Source organism: Muntiacus reevesi, chromosome 14 (assembly GCF_963930625.1).
Source record: "Muntiacus reevesi chromosome 14, mMunRee1.1, whole genome shotgun sequence".
NCBI classification, from domain to species: Eukaryota; Metazoa; Chordata; class Mammalia; order Artiodactyla; family Cervidae; genus Muntiacus; species Muntiacus reevesi.
In genome coordinates, this window is record NC_089262.1 from 13,945,692 (window position 1) to 13,970,537 (window position 24,846).

A 24,846-nucleotide genomic window follows, 5' to 3' on the forward strand; every position below is an offset into this window, starting at 1 on the left:
TGCTACAGAGTTTTGGGGTCTATTCCTTGGAAAAACCCTACCCGTAAGGGTCTCTCAAGCAGAGATTATGAACTTGAACTATAGCAGAAACTCACCATAAGATGTACCGCAGGTCACTTTAAGGCATCCATCCACTCAGCAGGCTGCAAAGAGACCCTCACTTTGTACAGAAAACAATACTTAAGTGTACTCAGTTCCTATACTGTTCCATTCTCTATTTGATAATATAGAGAGGATAAAATGTTGCTCTATATTATTGGGTCATTGGTTTTCCCACACATTTAAAAAAAATAAGGAGGACATTGTGTATATTAGTCAATATCTATATAGCACTTCTAACAGTGTCTTATATAATAAGCACTGTATATATTCTTAATTAAAAGAAGTTATAAAGAATTTAAACAATGTGGTATTATATATTCAAATAGTTAAGAAAATTCCGGGGATTTGCTTTGTTTTGGAAACATTCTAATTAATTATTGATATTTTACATGTTCGTAAGTTTATTGGTAATTTCTTTTTCTTCTCACTTGAGAGTTGAATTTGTGAGCTCCACTATTGCCCCCTGTGGGGCCTATTTTCTGCTGTGAACTGAAAATGTATGTTTCTCTTTACCAGAATCTAAATTCAATACTGTACCATCTACTGCACTTTGAAAGATGCAAATGCTGGAATTTCATAACTATTCATGAAGAAATAAGGCAAAAGCATTATCTGACAATTAAGGCAGCTGTATAACATGCAACTTGAAGTCAAAAATCATGGGTTGCAGACCTTTTCATGGAAACATGTGTTTTCTTCTCTTGTCAAGACAAGAGCTGGCACGTTGTCCCAGTTTTGCAGAGCTATCCATGAGTTTTCTGGAAAACAGCGGATAAATATTACTATCTCTCCCACACTGTCAATGAAAAGCCAGTTCCAATTATTACAACTGACGTGTGAAGCAGTCTGCGGGAAGAAATACACATTCACAAAAGTTCCTGTAGCTTCGTAGGTAACTAAAGTTAAACAGAATATATTTTAAAATTGTGGGCCAATGTAGAAATGTTGTTTTTTCCCCCTATTTATTGTGAGTTTTCATGTTTCATTGTTATTAGCAGTGAACAGCCATGTGACTCATCTACATAGCAGGTACCATGAACAAAGCACTAAGAATTTGGCTCTGAGATACTTCAGGTGATGTGGACTGTAAGAGATTGTTTTTGTGTGTGCATGTGTCTTTTTAAATATCTCCCAGGAAGACTAATATTATTAAACTGTGTGTGTGTGCTGCCTCTGCCTAAATTAAGTGGAGGGCCAAAGAAAAAAAAGACCTAAAAATGAAATGTTGATAAAGCACAAAGACGTTCCAACTCGTTCTGTCAGAAACATCTGGTTGCTCCAAGTACAGCCAGTCCCCGACTTAATGATATTCCAGCGTTACAAGGGTGTGAGAGCCATCTGCAGTTTTGGGTTTTGATTTCTCTGAGGCTGGCGTGATGCAGTGCCATGCTCCCTCATGATGCTGGCAGCGGCTGTGAACTTCAGCTACCAGTCAACCACAGGATCGTGAGGGTAAACACCACCCAGACCACGAGTCTGTGCTTCACTTTCAGGACAGAGTTCAGTACATTACATGAGATCCTCAACGCTTTATTGCAAATGAAGCTTTGTTAGATGAAAGTGCCCAACTGTATTCTCATGCAAGTGTTTTGAGCATGTTTAAGGAAGGCTCGGCTAAGTTATGCTCAGTAGGTGAATTAAATGCACTTTCAACTTAAGATATTTTCAACCTACGATGGATTTATGGGTGCATAATCCTTCCATAGGGCTTTTCCCTGTGGCTCAGGGGTAGAGAATGCAATGCCAGTGCAGGAGACATGTGTTTGATCCCTGCATCAGTAAGATGCCCTGGAGAAGGAAATGGCAACCCACTCCAGGATTCTTGCCTGGGAAACCCATGGACAGGGGAACCTGGTGGGCTACAGTCCATGGGGGTCGCAAGAATTAGAAGCAGCTTAGTGATTAAACAACAACAATTCCTTCGTAAGTGGTGGAAGATCTGCAGTTTCTGTGAATATTTCAACCCCAACCAAAAGAAAACTAAAAGGGATTTGTTATAGGGCCAAGTGAAGAATATTCCCTTAGGTAAATAGTTGCTTGGTGGCCGAATCCAGGTGAAACCCCGGACTGACTTAGGGATGCAGGAAATACTCCTGGAGTCAAGGTACTTGCAGTCCAGTGGATGCAGAGATACTGTGTGAAAAGGCTATGGTACAGATAGATTATACTTCCATGGAAACAGTAAAAGTGGTTAAATAATTCAGCCTGGGTGGATCTGGAAAGGCTTGACAGAGAAACTGACGTCCTACTGGGAATTTGAGCAGTGGCTGGGAACCAACCAGTTAGTCTGGGGGCGAAGGACTTCTGGGTCAGGACACACATGCTCTGAGATGTGAATTTGGGGAAAGGGGCTCCCACACCCTGTAACAATGTTTGACCTTGTTACCTAGGTAGTCTAATACAACATCTGACACAGGAATCATTCAGTCAAAAAGTATGGCAAGAGGTGTGCTGGCTTTTGGGGGACTGCCTTTCCAAAGTACACAAACCAGGTAACGTAATAGAATCTGTTGTGTGACAGTTCTGGAGGTCACAAGTCCAAATCAGGGTGCTGCAGGGTCACAGAGAATGCTTCTTTCCTGTCTCTTTCAGCTGTTCCTTGGTACCTTGGTTCAGACGTTCCTTGGTTTATGGCAGCATAACCTCCAGTCTCTGCCTCTGTCTTTGTGTGACCCTCTTACCTCTGTATCTTTCTCCATCTTCTCTCCCCAAGCCTCTGTTTCTTTTCTCACAAGGACACCAGTTATATTGGATTAGGAATCACCCTAACTGAGTATGATGGCATCTTAATGACATCTTCAGAGTCTCCATTTCCAAATAAGGCTACATTCACATTCCCCCCACCCCCCGACCCCGCCACCACTGATGTGAGAGAAATTTCAAAAGTTTATGGAGGCAACAATAAGGAATTTGTGAAGATGGGAATATACCAGGAAATCCAGACGCGTACAGATCTCAAAGCATAGCCCCCACAGCTGGAGGGCCCAGAATGTCTCCCCAGGAAGTCCTCAGTAGAGACTGTATCATTTTTGGCCAATGCTTCTACTGATAACAATATCACCTTTCATCGACTCCATCTAACTACTTTGTAAAGTGGGTGGAATTATTTCTAGTTTCAGCAAGAGGAGGCCGGTCGCCCCTGGAGTTGCAGCCACTTGTCTCAGACGATGCAATTGCACATAGTGGACCAGAGGCAGGAATCCAAGTTCACCCAAGTTCAGTGTTCTTTCCACTGTAACAGTGTTTCCCAAACTTGAGACATTTACAAATGCCGTCATGGTTTTTGCCTTATCTCCTCATCAACTGTACTACTATTCACTTAATATTTTTGAAAGTAAACTTAAATTATTTAAAGGCCAAATACTATATTACCTTCCTGGAAAGACCAGTATCACTTGTCAAGATTAAATGGTTTTTAAATAAAAATAAATTACAATGAACAGTTTAAATGTTTATTGTTTAAACATTTAAATGTAAATTTAATGTTTAAAAGCATTAAAAGGTTATTAAATGCTAGCTAAATAATGCTGCCTGTCAAAGACTTTCCATCTGAATCTTTCTTTTTTTTTCTATTTATTTTTATTAGTTGGAGGCTAATTACTTTACAATATTGTAGTGGTTTTTGCCATACATTGACATGAATCAGCCATGGATTTACATGTGTCCCCATCCCGATCCCCACTCCCACCTCCCTCTCCACCCGATCCCTCTGGGTCTTCCCAGTGCACCAGCCCCGAGCACTAGTCTCATGCATCCAACCTGGGCTGGTGATCTGTTTCACCCTTGATAATACACATGTTTCAATGCTGTTCTCTCACAACATCCCACCCTCGCCTTCTCCCACAGAGTCCAAAAGTCTGAATCTTTCTTTTTATTAAAAAAGAAGATTAACAAATATTTAAAGAGGTTCTAAAAGCATGCTCTACCATAAGGAGAATATTGCCTCACCTTTAGGATAGTATCTAACAGTGGAACTTTCTCTCAGGGTGAAACATCCTAATTTCCATTAAAGAATGTATAGTATAATTCATTTATACTATATTTATAGTATAATCTTTTGCCATTTTGCAGACTTTTAAAAAGTACTAAGAAGTCATTGTTTCAACACAAAATAAAACCATAAGGAGGCTGTGAATGATAATCCAGGACTCTGATATAGTTTCTAAATTTCTAAGGTCACTTATGTTTCATTGCGCATAAATTGTCTAAAAGATCCTTTCTAGATATTCAGTGTTAAAGGTGAAATCTACCTGCACTATAGATTCCTGAGATGCCGTTCTGTACATCAGCTCAGTTCAGTTCAGTCGCTCAACCATGTCCGACTCTTTGCTACCCCGTGAACCACAGCACGCCAGGCCTCCCTGTCCATCACCAACTCCCGGAGTTTACCCAAACTCATGTCCATTGAGTCAGTGATGCTATCCAACTATCTCATCCTCTGTCATCCCCTTCTCCTCTTGCCCTCAATCTTTCCCAGCATCAGGGTCTTTTCAGATGAGTCAGCTCTTCGCATCAGGTGGCCAAAGTATTGGAGTTTCAGTTTCAACATCAGTTCTTCCAATGAACACCCAGGACTTTAGGATGGACTGGTTGGATCTCCTTGGGACTCTCAAGAGTCTTCTCCAACACCACAGTTCAAAAGCATCAGTTCTTCAGTGCTCAGCTTTCTTTATAGTCCAGCTTTCATATCCACACATGACTACTGGAAAAACCATAGCCTTGACTAGATGGACCTTTGTTGACAAAGTAATGTCTCTGCTTTTTAATATGCTGTCTAGGTTGGCCATACTTTTCTTCCAAGGAGTAAGCGTCTTTTAATTTCATGGCTACAATCACCATCTGCAGTGATTTTGGAGCCCAAAAAATAAATACCATTTTTTTTTTTATTGTTTCCACTGTTTCCCCATCTATTTGCCATGAAGTGATGGGACTGGATGCCATGATCTTAGTTTTCTGAATGTTGAGCTTTAAGCCAGCTTTTTCACTCTCCTCTTTCACTTTCATCAAGAGGCTCTTTAGTTCTTCCTCATTTTCTGCCATAAGGGTGGTGTCATCTTCATATCTGAGGTTATTGATATTTCTGCCTGCAATCTTAATTCCAGCTTGTGCTTCTGTACATCTCATCCATTATATTTATGTCTTTTAGAGCAACCTGGGTTAAAGGCTTCTTTAGCTGCGTGACTCTTCCATTTTAGAAGAACTAAAGGACAAAACAGAATCCATATTCAAATCAGTGTGAGTCCAAAACTGGATAAATTGAGGAACTGGTGTCTAGAATGTTTTAGAATCTATTTTAAGCATAAAAATAGAGCCAGGCATTGGATTAGACTCCATCTTCTGATGTGAGAGGACCCTCGACATCCTTGTCAAGATTTCAGGGACCAGTCACCAAGTTCTGCCCTTAAGAGGACTGATTCAGGTGACCAACAAAGCAGAGTTTTGTTCTTGGACAGAAATCTTACCCTTTTATTCTTCTTATGTTTTATTTATTTCAAATTGGGGTATATTTGCTTTATAATGCTGTGTTAGTTTCTGCTGGACAACCACGTAAGTCAGTTATATGTATACACATATCCCCCCTTCTTGGACCTCCCTCCCCAGCCCCCCCGCACCCCCCGCCCCCCTGCACCTCCCTCCCGCGCCCCCACCACCCACCCTATCCATCTAGGTCATCACAGAGCACTGAGCTGAGTTCCCTGAGATATACGGCAGGTACAGCAAGTTTGCACTAGCTATCTATTTTACACATGCCAGTGCGCATAGGTCACTCCTAATCTCTCAATTCATGCCCCCACTCCCCACATCTACAGGTCCATTCCCTACATCTGCATCTCTATTCCTGCAAATAAGTTCATCTGTACCATTAAAAAAAAAAAAAAAAAAAAAAGCCCTACCTTTAATCTGATCTTGAGGGTGCCATAGGCTTCCCAGGTGGTGCTAGTGGTAAAGGTAAAAATCTCCTGCCAATGCAGGAGACACAAGAGACATGTGTTCGATCCCTGGGTGGGGGAGATCCCTTAGAGGAGGGCATGGCAACCCACTCCAGTATTCTTTCCTGGAGAATCGCATGGACAGAGGAGCCTGGTGGGCTACAGTCCATGGGGGTCACACAGGAGGGCATGGCAACCCACTCCAGCATTCTTGCCTGGAGAATCGCATGGACAGAGGAGCCTGGTGGGCTACAGTCCATGGGGGTCACACAGAGTTGGACAGGACTGACTCAGCATGCACACCTACTCGAGGGTGCCGCCTTCTGGATGACCTCTGAGCACGAACCCTTGAGTCCTAAAGGTAACTTTTTCCGGGTAAAATGCAAGGTTAACCTTGTCTGTATAAATTTCCGCCTCATAGCAACCAATACCTTAAATAAATTCTAGGGTGTGGATATGATGTGAACCACATTAAAAGAAAATATTTTGAAATCAAACAAGAAGAAAAAGATCCCTTAGATTGTATTTTTTTTTTTTCACAAGCTAGGTTTTATGGATCTATTTTTCTAAGCTTGAGTTTAAGCTAAGAAAAGAAACTTTGCTTTTTATGGCAAGAATTCTGGAGTAGAAAGACAACTTATAATGGAAAGCATCTTGCACAAAAGTTTTGGTAATCACAGGGGGAAAATGCAGAGTAGCTTTGTAAATTTTGACTTTGAAAGGCCAATGTAATGTAAATACGACTTCCTAGAGTGTAAACAGCAGTGGTTTGAAAATAAAAACTTGTACAGAACAAGCAGCTATCTCGTTAGAAGAAAATGTGTCTAATAAGCATGTGTGCATGAGATGCCTTGAATATTTTTGATACTGTGCTGTAATTACCAAAGAGGCAGAATTTCCAGGACATTTACAACCATGAGTATGAAAGTTCATAGGGTTTTTTCCCCTCAGAAAGAGACAGCTATAACTTTTGGGTATTCTTTACATATGTAAGAGCATAAAACATATTGTTCACACATATATCACATACTTGGAAATATTTTAAATTAATAATGGAGCAAGCAGTTCTTAAACTTTAAAGAATTCACTGGCTCTTATTTTAGACAACAGATGAAAATATCAGTATAAAAAAGTATAATTACATTTATTTGACTTAGGATCTCCATTGTAGGAAGTGAAAATTAGTCTCATTTTGAGAAAATTCAAAAGTTTTTGCTACACATATTGTTTAATTCAAATTATATATTCTTTCATTCAAATTACTGGGAGATTTTATATTTTCATGTCCTTACCTTAGACTTCTGAAAACTGAATTTTTTTTTTTCAGACTTGGACCTACTTTGCTCTCCTTTTCCAGCGTGGATTTTGTGTGATGCAGGCACATTCTCAACAGAGAGTCTTTTTTCTCTCTCCCTAAAGAAGGCAATGGCACCCCACTCCAGTACTCTTGCCTGGAGAATCCCAGGGACGGCGGAGCCTGGTGGGCTGCCGTCTATGGGGTCGCACAGAGTCGGACACGACTGAAGCGACTTAGTAGTAGTTGTAAAGGCTGCGAGCTTTTGGAAAAGGGCAGGGTCTTTGCTGTGGAAGTACCTGAATGGGGTTGTAGTGCAGAAAGGTGGTGCGTCAGGAATATTTGCTTTACAATCTGCGTGCCTCCGTGCTAAGTCGCTTCAGTCGTGTCTGACTCTGTACAGTCCTATGGACCCTATGGAGCCTGCCAGTCTCTTCTGTCCATGGGACTCCAGACAAGAATACTTGAGTGGGGAACCATGCCCTCCTCCAGGGGATCTTCCCCATCCAGGGATGGAACCCACATCTCTTACATCTCCTACACTGGCAGTCTGATACTTTACCACTAGTACCAGTTGGGAAGCCCACTTTACCCCTTCCAGACCCCACTGGGCACTCAGACAACAGGAAACCACGTGTGTGAAGTGACCCAATCAATAAATGAAGGTCACTTTCTTTTCTGCCTGTAAATCTGTAATCTGAGAGTCTGCAGCAACCCACACTACTGAATCCCCAATGTCTATCCCTGTGTATTCCTTGCACTTTATTCTGTATATTTTCCTGCAGACATCCGTGGTGGGTGTTTTTGTGTTATATATCAATTTGGGGGTTATTTCCAGCTTCTCGATATCATTAGGAAAAACAGGTCACAAAATATATGTCCTATTGCAAAAAAAAATGGTTTGCTTATTTCCCCATAAATTCTCCCATTCTGCTTTCATGACATTTACATGTGTTCATCTCTGTCTTTCTTCGAGTCTTGCATATTCATAATTGACAACCTCTTTTCCATTTCCATATTTATATGTAACCAAACATGCCCTTTCTGCAGATTTTATAATGGTTTCCCCTTGTTCTTTTGTCTGTGTGTCCATTCTTTCTTCCATTCACCCATCCATCCTACCTACCATGAAGTAATTCATTGAATATACCTTTAACTGGCTTCCCTATCAATTCATGTATTTATTATTGAAAAAAGAATGTCAGCAGAGTAAATAGCCATTTGGTAAATTAAAAAAGCCACCTACTTTTTACATTCTGGAAATTTTTCAGATGTTATGAAGATGTATTTATCTCCTGAGAGTCTGGGCATTCCTTGTCCTGGTATATCAGGGGACTTTTGTTCTTCAAATAATTGATACAAGTGACTGTTGTATATGCCGGTTTGCAGTGACTGATGCCAAGAACACTGTGTGGGTGATACCTGCATCTCAGGGCGATGTGGATACCATAGAAGCAACAGGGAAGGGAGGCTTTTAAACAAGCTGCTCTGGGCCATTTCATCATGATCCCCATTTCCAGTTATCGTAGATTTGACTCTTGACAGAAGCTTTTGGAAATGTATATTCCACTTAGTACTTTTTTGCAAGGGCTTCCCTGGTGGCTTAGTGGTAAAGAATCTGTCTGCCCATGCAGGAGACGCAGGTTTGATCCCTGAGTTGAGAAGATCCCCCGGAGAAGGAAATGGCACGCCACTCCAGTATGCTGGCCTAGAAAATCCCAGGACCAGAGGAGCCTGGCGGGCTATAGTCCATGGGGTGGCAAAGAATCAGGGACAATGTAGCGACTGAGCACAGGCAATTTTTGCAAGTGCCACTTTTGCTATTCAAAATAATGCGTCTCAGGGAAGAGTTCTTCCATATGTTATTCATGCAGCTCAGCATTTGCCTAGGGGCACAGTAAAGAAAGATGTAATATAATGGCTAATTTATATAAATGCATATGAAAGTATACAGTGTATTAAAAGTGACGATAATATCCTCTCAGTTATTCTGTGTCGTTGCCCAATGGGACCATCTTACTGCTAAGATAAGTGGGTCGATTTTGCCCTCAAGACATCAGATAGGTAGAAATTCACTTGGAGTAGATATTCAGATATGAAAATATGTTCATTCCTATAAAATAGTGTGAATTTATATTCTGAGTTCAAATAAAGTCAGCTTTCTTTTTGCTTCTGTTTGTCTTGCAGTGTCATACAAGGCCAGGAGAAGGGTTCCAAATTTCTTCTCTCTATCATCTTATTATTTGTCTTTGATCATTTCCTCTCCAGTGTATGTCCAGGGGTCAGATATCAGCATCCTTGTTTCTAATCTGTATCAGAAAAAATAGAAGCTCTTGCCATTGTCAATTCAGCTGCCAGTCCTCTGAAAATGACAAAGGAGAAAAAAAATTACGTGCAAAGAGAGTACTAGGTCTTTCTGCTGGGCTGTGTGCACATGGAATACACGACTTGGTAGCAGAAATGGTCCTTGTTTTGAATCTGAAGCCGTACTCTCTTTTCCTGGCACACATGCATTTATACTCTGGGACTCTTGATCATTCTGTAAGGAAAAACTACTTCTTGTTCCTATACATCATACCTTGTGGCAATAAATGGCTCTGAGTCCCAAAGGGTAAGAGAAACTGTGTGGCAACTGTGTGTGTTTTATCCATAATAACATTTATTTCCAAATTAAAAATATGTGTTTATGTGTGTATGTGAGCATGTGTTCAGTGAAAAAAAATTTTATATATGTATATTTCCATATATATATATATATATATATATATATATATACACACATATACATATAGACATAAAGTATCAAGAAAAGATTCTTTGTGACAACATCTGGGCATGAACATCTCTAGTTGTTATTTGTCTACAGAAAAATACCACAGACGGGGTGGCTTATAAAGAAGAAAAATGTATTTCTCACAGGTCTAGAAGCCCCAGATCAAGATGCTGGCAGATTCAGTATCTGCTGGTGGCCCACTTCCTCATAAAAGTCTGCCTCCTCACTGTCACCTCACAGGGCAGCAGTGAGAGCCGGTTCCTGGGGTCTGCTCTATGAAGGCACTGAGCCCATTCATGAAGGTTCACTCTCAAGACCTAATCACTTCCCAAAGGCCCCACCCTCCATACTACCATCACTTCGGGGGTGAACGTTCATTCAACATACGAACGTGAGACAGCTAGCAACATTTAGACCATAGCATTACTCATCATTCTTCATCCTTTTTCTAATTATCGAGTGCAATTTATTCAATTACAACAGATTGTATCCTGTCAGAAATTCTCGAGGGTTTTTGACCTACTGTAGAATAAGTTTCTCTGGTGGCTCAGCAGTAAAGAATCCGCCTGTGACGCTGGAGACATGAGTTCGATTCCTGGGTCAGGAAGATCCCCTGGAGGAGGGCATGGCAACCCTCTCCAGTGTTCTTGCCTGGAAAATCCCATGGACAGAGGAGCCTGGCGGGCCACAGTCCATAGGATCACAGAGTCAGACACGATTGAAGCGACTTGGCACACACATAGAATAAGCACAAAGAACTCAAGAGAATCCTGGTGTGTGCTCTGGCAAAAAGAGACATCCAGCTTTCCTGGTGGAAATCTCCTAGACTCCCCTGCTTAGCCCCCAGTGCATGGCTGTCCTGAATTACTGCTGAGAGTCCTGCTGCTGAGAGCTGGAGAAGAGAGCCATTACTGTGCTCCTGAGTCTCCTGGGGCAGAATGTCTCCCACAGGGGTGCCAGACTGCCATCTCTTTATGAGTGTGGACTCCATTAATACCAGGGCATGATTATTGGCAAAGAAAAGAAAGAAAAAATAAAAACCTAAGAGCCTTCCTAAATGCACAGTAGTGCTAGGCAATTTAGATGTATTCCTATGATCCAGTGCTGGGAGTATAAAAGAATGATGAAAAGTGAATCCGTTATAGACGCAGATTTTAGGAATCCACCTCCACCCCCACCATAAGAAGAATCCATTCGTCCAGGGCCCAAATCAAACTACACAGGTCTCTGCAGAATAGTTAAGCATCTTTCTCTTTTAAGATGAACGGACTGGAGGCAGGCAGGAGAGAGATTTCAGAGCCTTCACAACTGCTAAAATGTCAGAGCTGAAAACCTAAGCTTGTCACTCCTCCCTGATCCAAAAGAAGTTGCTCAACCTCCTAAGAAAAATGGTCACTTCAGAGGCAATTCTAGGAGTTCATGTAATAATAGTACTGTGGTAGCTTGGATGGCAGTTTTCAAACCCTTAATTGGTTTACACTTAAGGTTTTCCTTAAAGATTTACTGTTTATTTTAGCTGATTACAAAAGACAGAAGTGCATTTTTTTTTTCTTATGAATGATTTAAAATGCAGTATGTATAGCAGCTGGGATAGAAAAGTACATGCCTGGAGAAGGGAATGGCAATCCACTCCAGTATTCTTGCCTGGAGAATCCCATGGACAGAGGAGCCTGGTGAGTTACAGTCCATGGGGTCGCAAAGAGTCAGACATGACCGAGCAACTAACACACACACTGATGGCTCTGTGGGTAAAGAATGCACCTGCAATGTAGGAGACATAAGAGACTGATCCCTGCGTCAGGAAGATCCCCTGGAAGAGTAAGTGGCAACCCACTCCAGTAGTCTTGCCTGGGAAGTCTCATGGACGGAGGAGCCTGGTGGGCTACAGTCCATGGGGCTGCAAAGAGTTGGACACGACTGAGGGACTGAGCACACATTGACATTTAAAAATCAAGAGACTTCTCAGAAAAACACAAATTCCTGAATTTTCCTGAAAATAAAGCAAAACAGAGATCTGGTGGGAAAAAAAAAAAAAAAAGAAAAGTACTTGTCAAGCTAGATATCAATCCTCTAAAAACATATAAATGCTTCCTTTCAAATTCAAGATGTTAGTGCGCCCCTACTGTGTGCCATAAGGGCTTCTCTGGTATCACAGTCATAAAGAATCTGCTTGCCAGTGCAGGAGGCTCGGGTTCAATCCCTGGGTTCGGAAGATCCCCTGGAGGAGGGCACGACAACCCACTGTCATATTCTTGCCTGGAAGATCATCCCATGGACAGAGGAGCCTGGAGGGATACAGTCCGGGACGTCTCAAAAGAGTCGGACACAACTGAGCTCACAGCAGCAGTGTGTACCATAAGCCATGTCAGGCACCGCCAGGACACAGAGAAGAAGAGGGTTTCATCCTGTCTCAGAGGGTTTTTAGTGTAGTAGAAGTTGTACCTATCATCCGTTGCAATGGGGGTACTGTATTATAAACCACCCCAGACCTCAGTATTCCAGCTCACATGTCTATGGTTCATGTGGGCATTTGTTGACTCCGGCCAGGTTTGGTTGAGCTTGGCTCTAAGCTGCAGGTTGGGGCCACTTCTGTCTGCTCATCTGATGAGGTGATGCACTTCTCATCATCCTAAGGTCAGTGGACCAACTGAGGATGTTCTTCCTATGGTGATGATAGAAAGAGGTGGGCAAGCCCAACCACATACATGGCTTTGGGCAAATCACATCCCCTAAGATTCGCTAACCAAAGCAAGTCACATGGCCAAAGCTCACATCACCGGACTGAAGAAATACAACTATGCCTAGGAAGACTGCAGAATCACATGACAAAGGTTATGGGGGTATCGGGAGAGATGCAAAAGTGAGAAAAATAATACAATCAAGCAATAGGGAATGATAAATTCACATATGCCTGTATAAGGAAGGGTGGGGACTTCAAAAGGGAAGGAATTCATTTTATCTCAAAGACAGAAAGGAACTATTCTTAGTGAAGTGAAAGTCGCTCGGTCATGTCAGACTCTCCAGGCCAGAATCCTGGAGTGGTATTCTGTGAAAGGGTAGCCTTTCCCTCCTCCAGGGGATCTTCCCAACCCAGGGATCAAACCCAGGTCTCCCACATTACAGGAGGATTCCTTACCAGCTGAACCCCAAGAGAAGCCCAAGAATATAGGAGTGGGTAGGCTATCCCGTCTCCAGTGGATCTTCCCAACCCAGGAATCAAACTGGGGTCTCCTGCATTGCAGGCAGATTCTTTACCAACTGAGCTATGAGGGAAGCCTAACTATTCTTAGAGGGGGTGGCAGTTGCATTCAGTCACAAAAGGTTTTGTATTTCAAGAGGCAGACAAGGTGTGTCTGTAAGTGCATGGGGCTGGGGGAGGGGCAGACAATAATTCAGAGATGCTCCCGGAGAAAAGTGGTGACCTGCGTAGGGCACCTTCAGCGTTAGGTTACAGAGAAGTAAATCTAAAAGAAAAGACAAAAGTCTATCTAAAAGATAAACAGAGTCTATCAACGAGAAAACTACAAGTACACAGCAGAGATGTCCTGGGTCAGAAGTTCTGGGACTCCTTTGAAAAGACAAGTGTTTGAATGAAAATTCCCAAGATACGAAATGTGAAAAAGCACACAAGGATAGAATTTTTGTTTAAGTCTTTAGAGCTATAATTAGAGCTGGAAGTGACTTAGAAATTATCTAGACCAATTCACTTATTTCACAGGTAAAGAATTGTGTATTTTGGAGGTTATCTCTCTCTCTCTCTCTCTCTCTCTCTCTATATATATATATATATAATATATGTGTGTGCATGTGTCTATATATATTAAAATATATATTCACATGTATGTATGAAATATATAAACATATTTAGAAAGAATAAATGTCTTCCTAAATAAGTCTATACATCTAAATATGTAAAATGTATAACATACAAACATTTATATAGTGCAAGAATAAATTCTTCCATATATATATATATATATATATATATATATATATATATATGTCAAGGTTGGGGGAAGGATATGAAATGAGCAGACTTCTTAAAGCAGCATTCTAAAGGTCTCTCAATCCCTCATAAATTTAAAAACCATTTGCTTCTTCATCAAGTGACCTTTTTGGTTCCAAGGAACAGAAAAGAAGTCACATTATTCAAATGCAAAGGGAGGAATTATTGATAAGAAAGAAAAATAAGCATTGCCACAGATATTCAAGGGCTGCAGATACCATCTGAAGTGCCTAGTCTAACAGAAGAAGGAAGCAGGGTGGCCCTCCAGAACCCGGATCACTGAGTTTGGGGTACCATTATCACAAGAAGGGGGACCGGACACTAGGGGGCAGGTGAGGGCAAAGATGGCTCATGCTCTCTCCCCACTGGCCGGTCTTCGCCTTTTGTAAAATGCATTCCTGTCCTTTATAAATGAAGCGTAAGCATCTGCCTAACCAAAGTAAGTCAGCTTGTGTTTACAATATATGAGCTTTCTTCTCCCAGTATAGAAATAACGAAACTTTGGAGTTGTGCCCTTTAGATAATCACCGTTAATGTAGATCAGAGGTCAGCAAACTATAACCCTGGGGCCAAATTGACTGATCTGTTTTTACAGAACAAGTTTTATGGAAAAATAGCCGGGACGGCTGGGCTCGTTCTCGTGTTGTTTATGGCCGCTTTAGCACTAAAACTGCAGGGCTGAGTAATTGCAACAGGGATGGAACCCAGATGGCCTGCAGGGCTTCCACTATTTCTTACCTGACCCTTCAGAGATAGCATGCCCACCCCGGTGGAGATAGTGAAGAATTAGCCCTTTTCTTAATGGGGAAAACTTGCATGCGCTCCCGCTTCCAATGAGACGGACTGAGCCGGCGTCTGCGCAGGAAGGATGTCAGCGGACGGGATGCCACCTCCCTGCCTCCTTCCCCGCCCCGCCCCTCCTGCGCTCCGTCCATCCTTAACCCTTTGTTCTCTGTCCTTTGCCAGACTCCGACCTGAGCATGCGCACACTGAGCACGCCCAGCCCAGCCCTGATATGTCCACCCAACCTGCCGGGATTTCAGAATGGAAGGGGTTCGTCCACCTCCTCGTCCTCCATCACCGGGGAGACGGTGGCCATGGTCCACTCCCCGCCCCCGACCCGCCTCACCCACCCGCTCATCCGCCTGGCCTCCAGGCCCCAGAAGGAGCAGGCCAGCATCGAGCGGCTCCCGGACCACGCCATGGTGCAGGTCTTCTCCTTCCTGCCCACCAACCAGCTCTGCCGCTGCGCGCGCGTGTGCCGCCGCTGGTACAACCTGGCCTGGGACCCGCGCCTCTGGAGGACTATCCGCCTGACGGGCGAGACCATCAACGTGGACCGCGCGCTCAGGGTGCTCACCCGCAGACTCTGTCAGGACACCCCCAACGTCTGCCTCATGCTGGAGACCGTCAGCGTCAGTGGCTGCAGGCGGCTCACGGACCGAGGGCTGTACACCATCGCCCAGTGCTGCCCGGAGCTCCGGCGGCTGGAGGTCTCCGGCTGCTACAACATCTCCAACGAGGCAGTCTTCGACGTGGTGTCCCTCTGCCCCAACCTGGAGCACCTGGATGTGTCAGGTAGGTGGCCATCCCTGGCCCTTCCCAGCACGTCCTCCCAACGCCGGAGAGGACGCTGACACCTGGGAAGGGTCCCGCTTTGTGACATTCAGGGCTCAGCAGGGTGGCTCTTCTTCCCATAAAACTGTCTTTATGGAACCATGATTCTGGGGGCCAGAGGTATCCCCTTCGTCAAATGATGTCAACTTCTTAGAGGAGCTGGAGAAGGAAATGGCAACCCACTCCAGTATTCTTGCCTTGGAGGATCCTATGAGGAGCCTGGCAGGCTATAGTCCACAGGGTTGCAAAGAGTGGACAGGACTGAGCAACTTCACTTTCACTTTCTTAGAGGAGTTAGAGGCACCTTGGGTCTGGCAGTTCAAGTTAGCCTGCCTCTTTTTGCTTTGTTTCTTGATGTGGACCTTTTCAAAAGTCTTTATTGAATTTGTTACAATATACCTTCTGATTTCCCTTTTGGTTTCTTGCCCAAGAAGCATGTGAGAGCTTAGCTCCCTGACCAGGGATTGAACCTGCATTGGAAGGCGAAGTCTTAACCACTGGAGCAGCAAGGCAAGCTCACAAGTTAGTGTGACTTTTAAGCGTGTCTTTCCTCCCCATAATTCTCAAAGTAATTTCAGAGCAACCACAGATTTAAGGTGGTCGTGGTGTTGGTGTTAGTTGCTCAGTCATGTCTGACACTTTGAGATCCCATGGACTATAGCCTGCCAGGCTCCTCTGTCCTTGGAGTTCTCCAGGCAAAATTACTGGAGTGAGTTGCTGTTCCCTTTTCCAGGGGATCTTCCTGACCCAGGAATTGAAGCTGGGTCTCCTACATTACAGGCAGATTCTTTACCATCTGAGCCACCAGGGAAGCCCAAACTATGGATAATGGGAACTAAATATCTAATCACAGATAAATGAGAGCCAATTCTCTAGCTCAAACGTAAGTAGTTTAGAAACTGCCCTGACATCCACTGGTCACTGTTGCATGGAGCATGAAAGCTGGCCTGTGGTCACCATGGCTCGAAATTTTGCAGACACTGGGGAAAATCCGTCATGGCTAAGGGTCTCCTCATATTTCACTCCTACTCTCCTCAGCCTTGGGTTGTTTTTGCATCTTTTCTCAAGCAATATTCTTTTATTTCCCAAATTTATTTATTTTTAATTGAAGGAAAATCATTTCACAATATTGCCTTGGCCTCTGCCATCAGGCAGTATCCTTAATTCCAGAGTGCAAGGGTAGGGCCCACCAAGTGGAGCCTTTGAAAGTGAAAGTCACTCAGTTGTGTCCTTCTCTTTGCAACCCCATGGATTATACAGTCCATGGAATTCTCCAGGCCAGGATACTGGAGTTGGTAGCCTTTCCCTTCTCCGGGGATCTTCCCAACCCAAGGATCGAACCCAAGTCTCCCGCAATGCAGGTGGATTCTTTACCAGCTGAGCCACAAGGGAAGCCCAAGAATACTGGAGTGGGTAGCCTATCCCTTCTCCAGCAGATCTTTCCAACCCAGGAATCAAACCGGGGTCTCCTGCTTTGCAGGTAAATTCTTTACCAACTGAGCTATGAGGGAAGCCCTTTAGTTCTTTTTTTTAAAATGAAGGAACTCCCAGCATGGCTGCTTTGCTTGAAAAGCTCTCACAGGCAGGAAGAATTAAAGCCCAGACTTGCACTGAGGCGCCAGACGTGGATCCAGCCAGACTAACAGCCTTTCTTTATCTCATCCGATACCCAGTCAAAAGACGCACATTGGAGAGGCTGGCGTGTGTGAGATGCAAGTGGAGTTAAAGAAGTGAGCAGCGCGAGCCACAACCTCGGGGACTGTTGGGGAGGGGTGGAAAGTAAAAACCACTAAACAGGCAAAGAAATAGAGTTGGGGATTTACCAGCATCTGAGGTAAATGATATCCTCCAACAAAACCTGAGGTAAAAGTCAGCTCTCGGTGCTCACTCTCTCTTCTGAAAACCGACATCTGAAAATATTTCCGATGACAGTCAATTATTTCTCATACATTCTTTCCCTGCTCCCCTCCTTGAGTTGGCTCCAGCACAAAGCCGTGGAAACCGTATGTTCAGTTAGTCGTGAGCAGCTGTTGGCATAAAGAAGCAGGAAACCAAGAGGTTTTCTTACATTTTCCCCCCCAAGGAATTTTGGAAAGAGAAAGCATTGTGATGTGGTGGGAACTAGCTTCAAAAGTCTGTGATTTGGGACAGTTCGCAGCTTTCTCTAGATGTGTTTCCTTTTCTTTAAAAAAAAAAAAAAAAGACGGGGTGAGGGGGACTAAGGGATTGGATTCTTTAACATTCAAAATTCTGAACCCTGTGAGCCTTTTATAAACACCTAATTTTATTTTTCTCAGATTAGAAAATGACTCAGTTTTGGAATCCCCATCTTTGTTAAAGGGGCTCTCCCGTGCACCCTCAGGACAGGCTGCAAGTAACTGCATTTTGTCCTTGGAGTTCTTTTGAGATTCGGAAATGCAGAAACTGCTTGGGCTGTTTGGGGATGGAAATTTCTGGGCTTCTAGCCTGAGTGAGTGGACCCTGCTTGGCTCCTGTGCTAACCGTTATGTGCTAAGCTTCTCCCTATCAACCTGACCAATTGCAAGACCCCTCGATATCTGTGTAAATAAAGATTGTGTAAACGGGGGACTCTCTAACTCACTGAGAGCACAGAATTCTAGATATTGGCAGCAATGGTGGTGGGTGTTTTCAGGTAGATGAACTCAAACTACCCAGCAAGTCATAAGCGTGGTTTGTGTCACCACCTCCGAACGGTGCCCTCCAGTTCTGAGGGAATCTAGAAACTGTGATTTCACCTGTACTTATTCCCCTTGGTTCTTGAAACTAGCCTCTGATAGTGGCTACCTCCTCAGTGGCAATATACTTGCCACTGAGTATAGAGCTTAACTGGTCTAGAGCTTGGCTGGTCTAGAGCTTGACTCCCCAGAGATTGTGAGACTGCCCCTCCCATCCCTAGCATGCCCACCTTGAAAGTTATCTTTAAAAGTCACTGGAAGTTACTATAACTAGCTCTAGTATTTATTCATTATCACTTATTACCTTTTACTAATGTTTAGTCATGGTTCTCTAGGGCTTCCCTGGTGACTCAGTGGTAAAGAATCTGCCTGCTAATGCAGGAGACTCAGGTTCAATCCCTGGGTTGGGAAGATCCTCTGGAAAAGAAAATGGCAACACATTCCAATATTGTTGCCTGGAGAATCCAATGGACAGAGGAGCCTGGTGAGCAACAGTCTGTGGGTTGCAAAGAGTCAGACACAACTGAGTGACTAGACAACACGGTTCTCCAGAGAAATAGAAGCAGCAGTGTATGTGTGTATGTGTGTATTCGTAGAGATGGGAATACAGAACCACCTTACCTGCCTCCTGAGAAACCTGTATGCAGGTCAGGAAGCAACAGTTAGAACTGAACATGGAACAATGGACTGGTCCCATAATAGGAAAGGAATACATTAACACTGTATATTGTCACCCTGCTTATTTAACTTACAAAGTACATCATGCAAAATGCCAGGCTGGATGAAGCACAAGCTGGAATCAAGATTGCAGGGAGAAATGTCAATAACCTCAGATATGAACATGACACCACACTTACAGCAGAAAGTGAAGAGGAACTAAAGAGCCTCTTGGTGAAAATGAAAGAGGATAATCTAAAAGCTGGCTTAAAACTCAGCATTCATGCCAATGTATGACAAAACCCACTACAATATTGTAAAGTAATTAGCCTCCAACTAATAAAAATAAATAAAAAAACAAACAAACAAAGATCATGGCATCTGGTCCCATCACTTCATGGCAAATAGATGGGGAAACAATGGAAACAGTGACAGACTTTATTTTCTAGGGCTTCAAAATCACTGCAGATGGTGAAAAGATGCTTGTTCCTCAGAAGAAAAGCTATGACAAACTTAGTAGACAGCATATTAAAAAGCAGAGACATTACTTTGCCAAAAAAGGATCTGTCTAGTCAAAGCTATGGTTTTTCCAGTAGTCATGTACAGATATGAGACTTGGACCATAAAGAAAGTTGAGCACTGAAGAATTGATGCTTTTGAACTGTGGTGTTGGAGAAGACTCTAGAGAGTCCCTTGGACTGCAAGGAGATCCAACCAGTCAATCCTAAAGAAAATCAGTTCTGAATATAATTGGAAGAACTGATGTTGAAGTTGAAACTTCAATACTTTGGCCACCTGATGCGAAGAACTGACTCATTGGTAAAGACCCTGATGTTGGGAAGGAGTGAAGGCAGGAGGAGAATGGGACAACAAAGGATGAGATGGCTGAATGGCATCACCATGGACATGAGTTTGAGCAAGCTCCAGAAGACAGTGAAGGGCAGGGAAGCTTGGCATGCTGCAGTCCACGGGGTGGCAAAGAGTGACTTAGCCACTGAACAACAACAACCATCTGCAGTGGGAAGGGCAGTCCGCCTGGCTGAGTTTCCTGGTTCAAATGTTAATCTTATCTGGAAACATGCTCACAGGCACATCCAGAAATAAGGTTTAGCCAAATATCTTGGCACTTTGTCACCTAGTCAAGTTGACACATAAAATTAACTATCACAATTAATAACATCTTTAAACATCAATAGAATATATTACAACTAACCAATTTTTAAAGTTGAAATCTTGTGTTTACTACAAATGAAATTGCTTCCAAAGGTTCCCCTGTACTTGGTGACCTGGGAGTCCTCCTTACTACTCTACCTAAGCTATTATATCAGACCAGTTGAATCCTGTCCAGGTGATTCTACTCCCACAGAACATTGAGTCCATGCCCTCTCCTCTACCTGCGTGCCTGGATACATGCCTGTCTGATCACTGGCCTTATAGCCACCTCAACCCCATCAATACGCCTTCTACACAACCAACGTCCAGAGGAATGTTTTCAAACTGGGAAGGGAACCCTTCATTTCCCTGCATAAAATCTCCAATTCCTCCTCATGACATATAGGAAAAAAGTCGCTCAGCAAAGCATGTAGCTGCTCTTTCTAGGTTCAACTCTCACCCTGCCCCTAGTAACCTGAAGCTTTGTTCCATTGAACCATTTGAATTTCCCAAGTACACCATGCCTGTGCACACTCTGATGTGTTGGCATCTCTCTGGCCTGCATGCCATTCCCTCCTCTGCCCCCTTTCCCTTCCCCAAAAACATTCTTAACAGATGTCTCATTGCTGGAGGCCCAGTGCAAGTATCCCCTAAGTAAAGCTTTTCCTGCCTGACCCCTGGGAAACTGAGGGTATCCTCCCAGGTGTCTGCATTTTAAGTGTAAGTAGGTAGAGCATTGCTTGGTTTTGCAACTGGGTACTGTGTATTCCCAGATTGTATTGTATATTCCCAGATTTCTTTCTCTCAATTCATTATGAGTTTTATATGGGCAAAAATGAGGCAAGTTTATATCTGTACTTTGTGATAATGTAATTGGTTGAACACAGGAGTTTCAAAGCCCCAAACAGTCATCTTGATTTCTAAAGGGTTCAAACAAAGTTGTTGTTAGGAAGCTATAGTGCAGTGACTAAAACATCCTCATCAGTAAAACTGAGTTGGTTGGGAGGACTAGATGAGCTCATTCATGTTAAGTCCTCCCATGTTTGTTCTGCTGAAAACCATATAGTTAGCATTCAGTAACACACTTACGAGGCAGTAGCTGGCCTTTGTTGATATCATCCTTTTATATCCCAGAGTGTTATTACCCAATAATGAGAGAAGATGGTAATGAAGAGCATTTTTGTGAAAGCTGAACCAAATCCGGAATGAATTAAAGATAGCCCCAGATCTGTCAACCCATACTGTCCACTCCTGGTTGTGTAATATCCCTACTCCTTACCGCACATGGTAAGGCAGGCCCCCAAGATCCAATCCCAATGGATCATTCCCATCTTAATTGCCACAAAATCCTGTGTTTTATCCTCTGAATACTCCTCACTGCCCCTCTGCCTCCATGCTTTCCTGTCTCTTGAATTTGCTCCTGCTATTACTTAATACCACCTGGGTTCCATATCTGTGTATTCAAATTATTTCTCTCTCCCAAGAATCCCCCACTCCCAAGACTTATGATGCCCCAGTGTCTAAATATTCACTTCATACTGGTATATCTATCATACATTTCTCATGCAATTCATTCATTGCATGCTATTTCTTACCATCCCTGCTATATTAGAAGTCTTGGATCAGGAATATTCTCCCTAGTCTGATTGTACAAGTCATATAATCTCACTGAATCTGAGATGCCTCATCTTTAAAAAATGAAGTTCAAAGGAAGTGATTTCTCAGGTTCTCTCCAAGTCTGTAATGTATGCACGCATCCACTGGCCACAGACATTACCTACTGAGCCATGAATCAGTTTATTTTCAACCCAAACTTAGCAAATCTGTAAAAGGGCTAAATCTGAAATTTAAAATGATTGACCTAAAATGATGCAAGCATATCAAAATAGTGCCTTCATCAAAACTGAGCTAAGCTAGTATTTCATTAAATTGGGTTTCGGTTTCAAAACTCAGGCAAATATTTCCCTGGACTGAAGAGTATCCTTCCTGGAGTGCGGCAGGTTTTACTGGACATTTCTTTCTTAAATAGGAAACTGGAACTAAGAGTTCAGGAACAAAGTTGTCCCATGATCTTAAAGTGCCTTCACTATCATCACAGATGGGCAGCCACTGCTGTGAGCATACAGTTTCAGCATAGGCAGGATTGCAGTCAGTGTAAAACAAGAAGTTGAAAACAAAGGGAGATTTCCAAGCAACAGTTGAAGGGTACCAACCACCTTCTGCAAAACCACAGAGCCCACTGGGGTCGCGGGCACAGTCTCTGACAAGCCACATCTTTGTTCTCCAGTGCTGGGGCATATGATTTGCTCCTTCCTGAAAGTCTTCGACTTGGTAGCACATGTCTTCTGAATGTCATTATTCCCAGGACCTGAATTTTATATTGTAAGAGTTTCCTGGGCAGCCTGCCAGGAGAGGGAGGAAAATTCCCATTAGCACTATCCCGTGGTTGCTTAGAAGGCTTGGAGATGACGTCAAGTCTCCAAGATGACTCCATCAGCCAAGGCACAGAGCCGAGCAGGTGAGGCACCTGGCTTTAGAGTGGCAGAGGGATTTGGGCAGGGGAGAGAGAAAACAAAAAGTATATGGACAGTCTACGTAGTGGAAGGAAATATATGTATGCATATACACTTACATGATGTATTTGGCTATGTATATTAATGATGTATGTTCATATACTAAAATGGACTGTGTCCATATTTTAAATAGTAATATACAATGAACTGAAATATATAATGAAATGAGTGTTTCATATGTCATAAAATATATAATAGTTATATAATATATGGTATAAATATATACATATAAAATCTATTCCCACACATATTTAGGGGAAGGGAGTTTAGAAACAAGGTTTAGAGAGGCATCTAAAGAGATCTTCCTGAGTATTAATTTTCTTATCTAGAAAATGGATTGTTTAAAAAATCAAGTGAAAAAAAAATCAAGAAAATCAATAAACATTTTCCCAACTGTTTATAAAAAGCACTTTGTAAACATTATCTTTCAACAGAAATAAAAGGCATTATAATTAACTATAAAATAGTTGGTTTATCAATGTTAGATATGCCTCAGCCTCAATCACAATCCTGAGGACATTTAAATGTTGGAAGTTGGGTTATCCCATCAGGTTTTCCTATAAAAGACTGTATGAAAGTGAAAGAAAGTGAAAGTCACTCAGTTGTGTCCGACTCTTTATAACCCCATGGACTTATACAGTCCATGGAATTCTTCAGGCCAGAATACTAGAGTGGGTAGCCTTTTCCTTCTCCAGGGGATCTTCCCAACCCAGGGATCTAACCCATCTCCCGCATCACAGGCAGATTCTTTACCAGCTGAGCCACAAGGGAAGCCCAACAATACTGGAGTGGGTAGCCTATCCCTTCTCCAGCAGATCTTCACGACCCAGGAATAGAACCGGGATCTCCTGCATTGCAGGCGGATCCTTTACCAACTGAGCTATCAGGGAAGCCCTGATATATAGGGACCGTATATACTCTATATAATCATTCATACATTCAACAGGTACTTAGAACCAGCTCTGAACCAGGTATGAGGGATACAGCATTGAACAGTGCGAATCCTTTTTCTCAGGAACTCATATTCCATGAGGAGAGCAAACACATAAATAAATGTGAATAAAAGTGAATAAATAAGTATATAATTCCTCAAAGTGATAATGAATGCTGAAAATAAATGGGAGTCAGGCAGGGAGTACTAGTTCATTGAGGATGACTCACAAAGAGTTGTCCTATAAAAGGACATTTGCTCTGAGACCTAGGAAAGTGGGGGTGACCCAGGGCATTATCCAGGGATGCCCTGTCCAGTGCACACGTGCTGAGGCAGGGAGGCACCTGAGCCATCTGGGAACTAGCAAGGAGGCCAGCGGGGTTGAAGAGGGGGAAGACATAAGGTCCAAGGAGTGCGGGTCCTTGGAGGCCCCCCTTAGACGTTAGCTTTTACACTTGTAGTGAGATGGCCTTGAGCATGACAGGAGTACTGTTCCAGAATGTGTCTGGCAGCTGTGATCGTTGCAGGTAAAAGCAGGACAAACTGGTTGAGGGGATAGAGGATAATCCTGATGACACAGTTGTTCTTTCTGGACCAGAGAGGGTGGAATTGAATCCCTACAGGGTCACCTTGTTAGACTAATTACTGCATATATTTCCCATGGTTTTCAAAGTATATCCATATCCATTACCTGGTTACATCCTCATTATATGCCCAGAGTTGTAGGCATACCAGTGACTCACTCCCATTTCAGAAGAGAGTCTTGAGATTCAGAAAACTTAAGCCTCCTGCCTCAGACCATAAAAAGTAGACCTGAGCTCTTTTGTGACTCTCAAGACAGTGTTCTTTCTGTCAAAGCTGGGTCATGATTCAGCCTTCCATCTCTGATCTCACTTTTTTGGAGTAGAGAGCTACCAGACCACTGCAGGGTAAGAACTAACCTTTCCTGAGCTTCCTGATCTTTCCAGAACCAGGACGGGATATTTACACACATGGTCTCATGTCTTCTTTATGGGCACCTTACAGGGAAGAAGAGCATCCTTATTTTAAAGCAAAGGATATACTTAGAAGGACCGATTTGCCCAACTGTCAGGCCAACCAGTGATGGATCTAGC

At 43.0% G+C, this 24,846-nt stretch overlaps 1 protein-coding gene across 1 annotated transcript in view; it reads left to right on the top strand.

The window, feature by feature from the left end:
- The window catches only part of FBXL7 (F-box and leucine rich repeat protein 7), a 428,890-nt gene that overhangs the window by 400,437 nt on the left and 3,607 nt on the right, over positions 1 to 24,846 (top strand). The window contains exon 3 of the mRNA XM_065905401.1: positions 15,072 to 15,683. Coding sequence (XP_065761473.1) covers positions 15,072 to 15,683 — 612 coding nt within the window. The remainder of the gene's footprint in view (positions 1 to 15,071; positions 15,684 to 24,846) is intronic.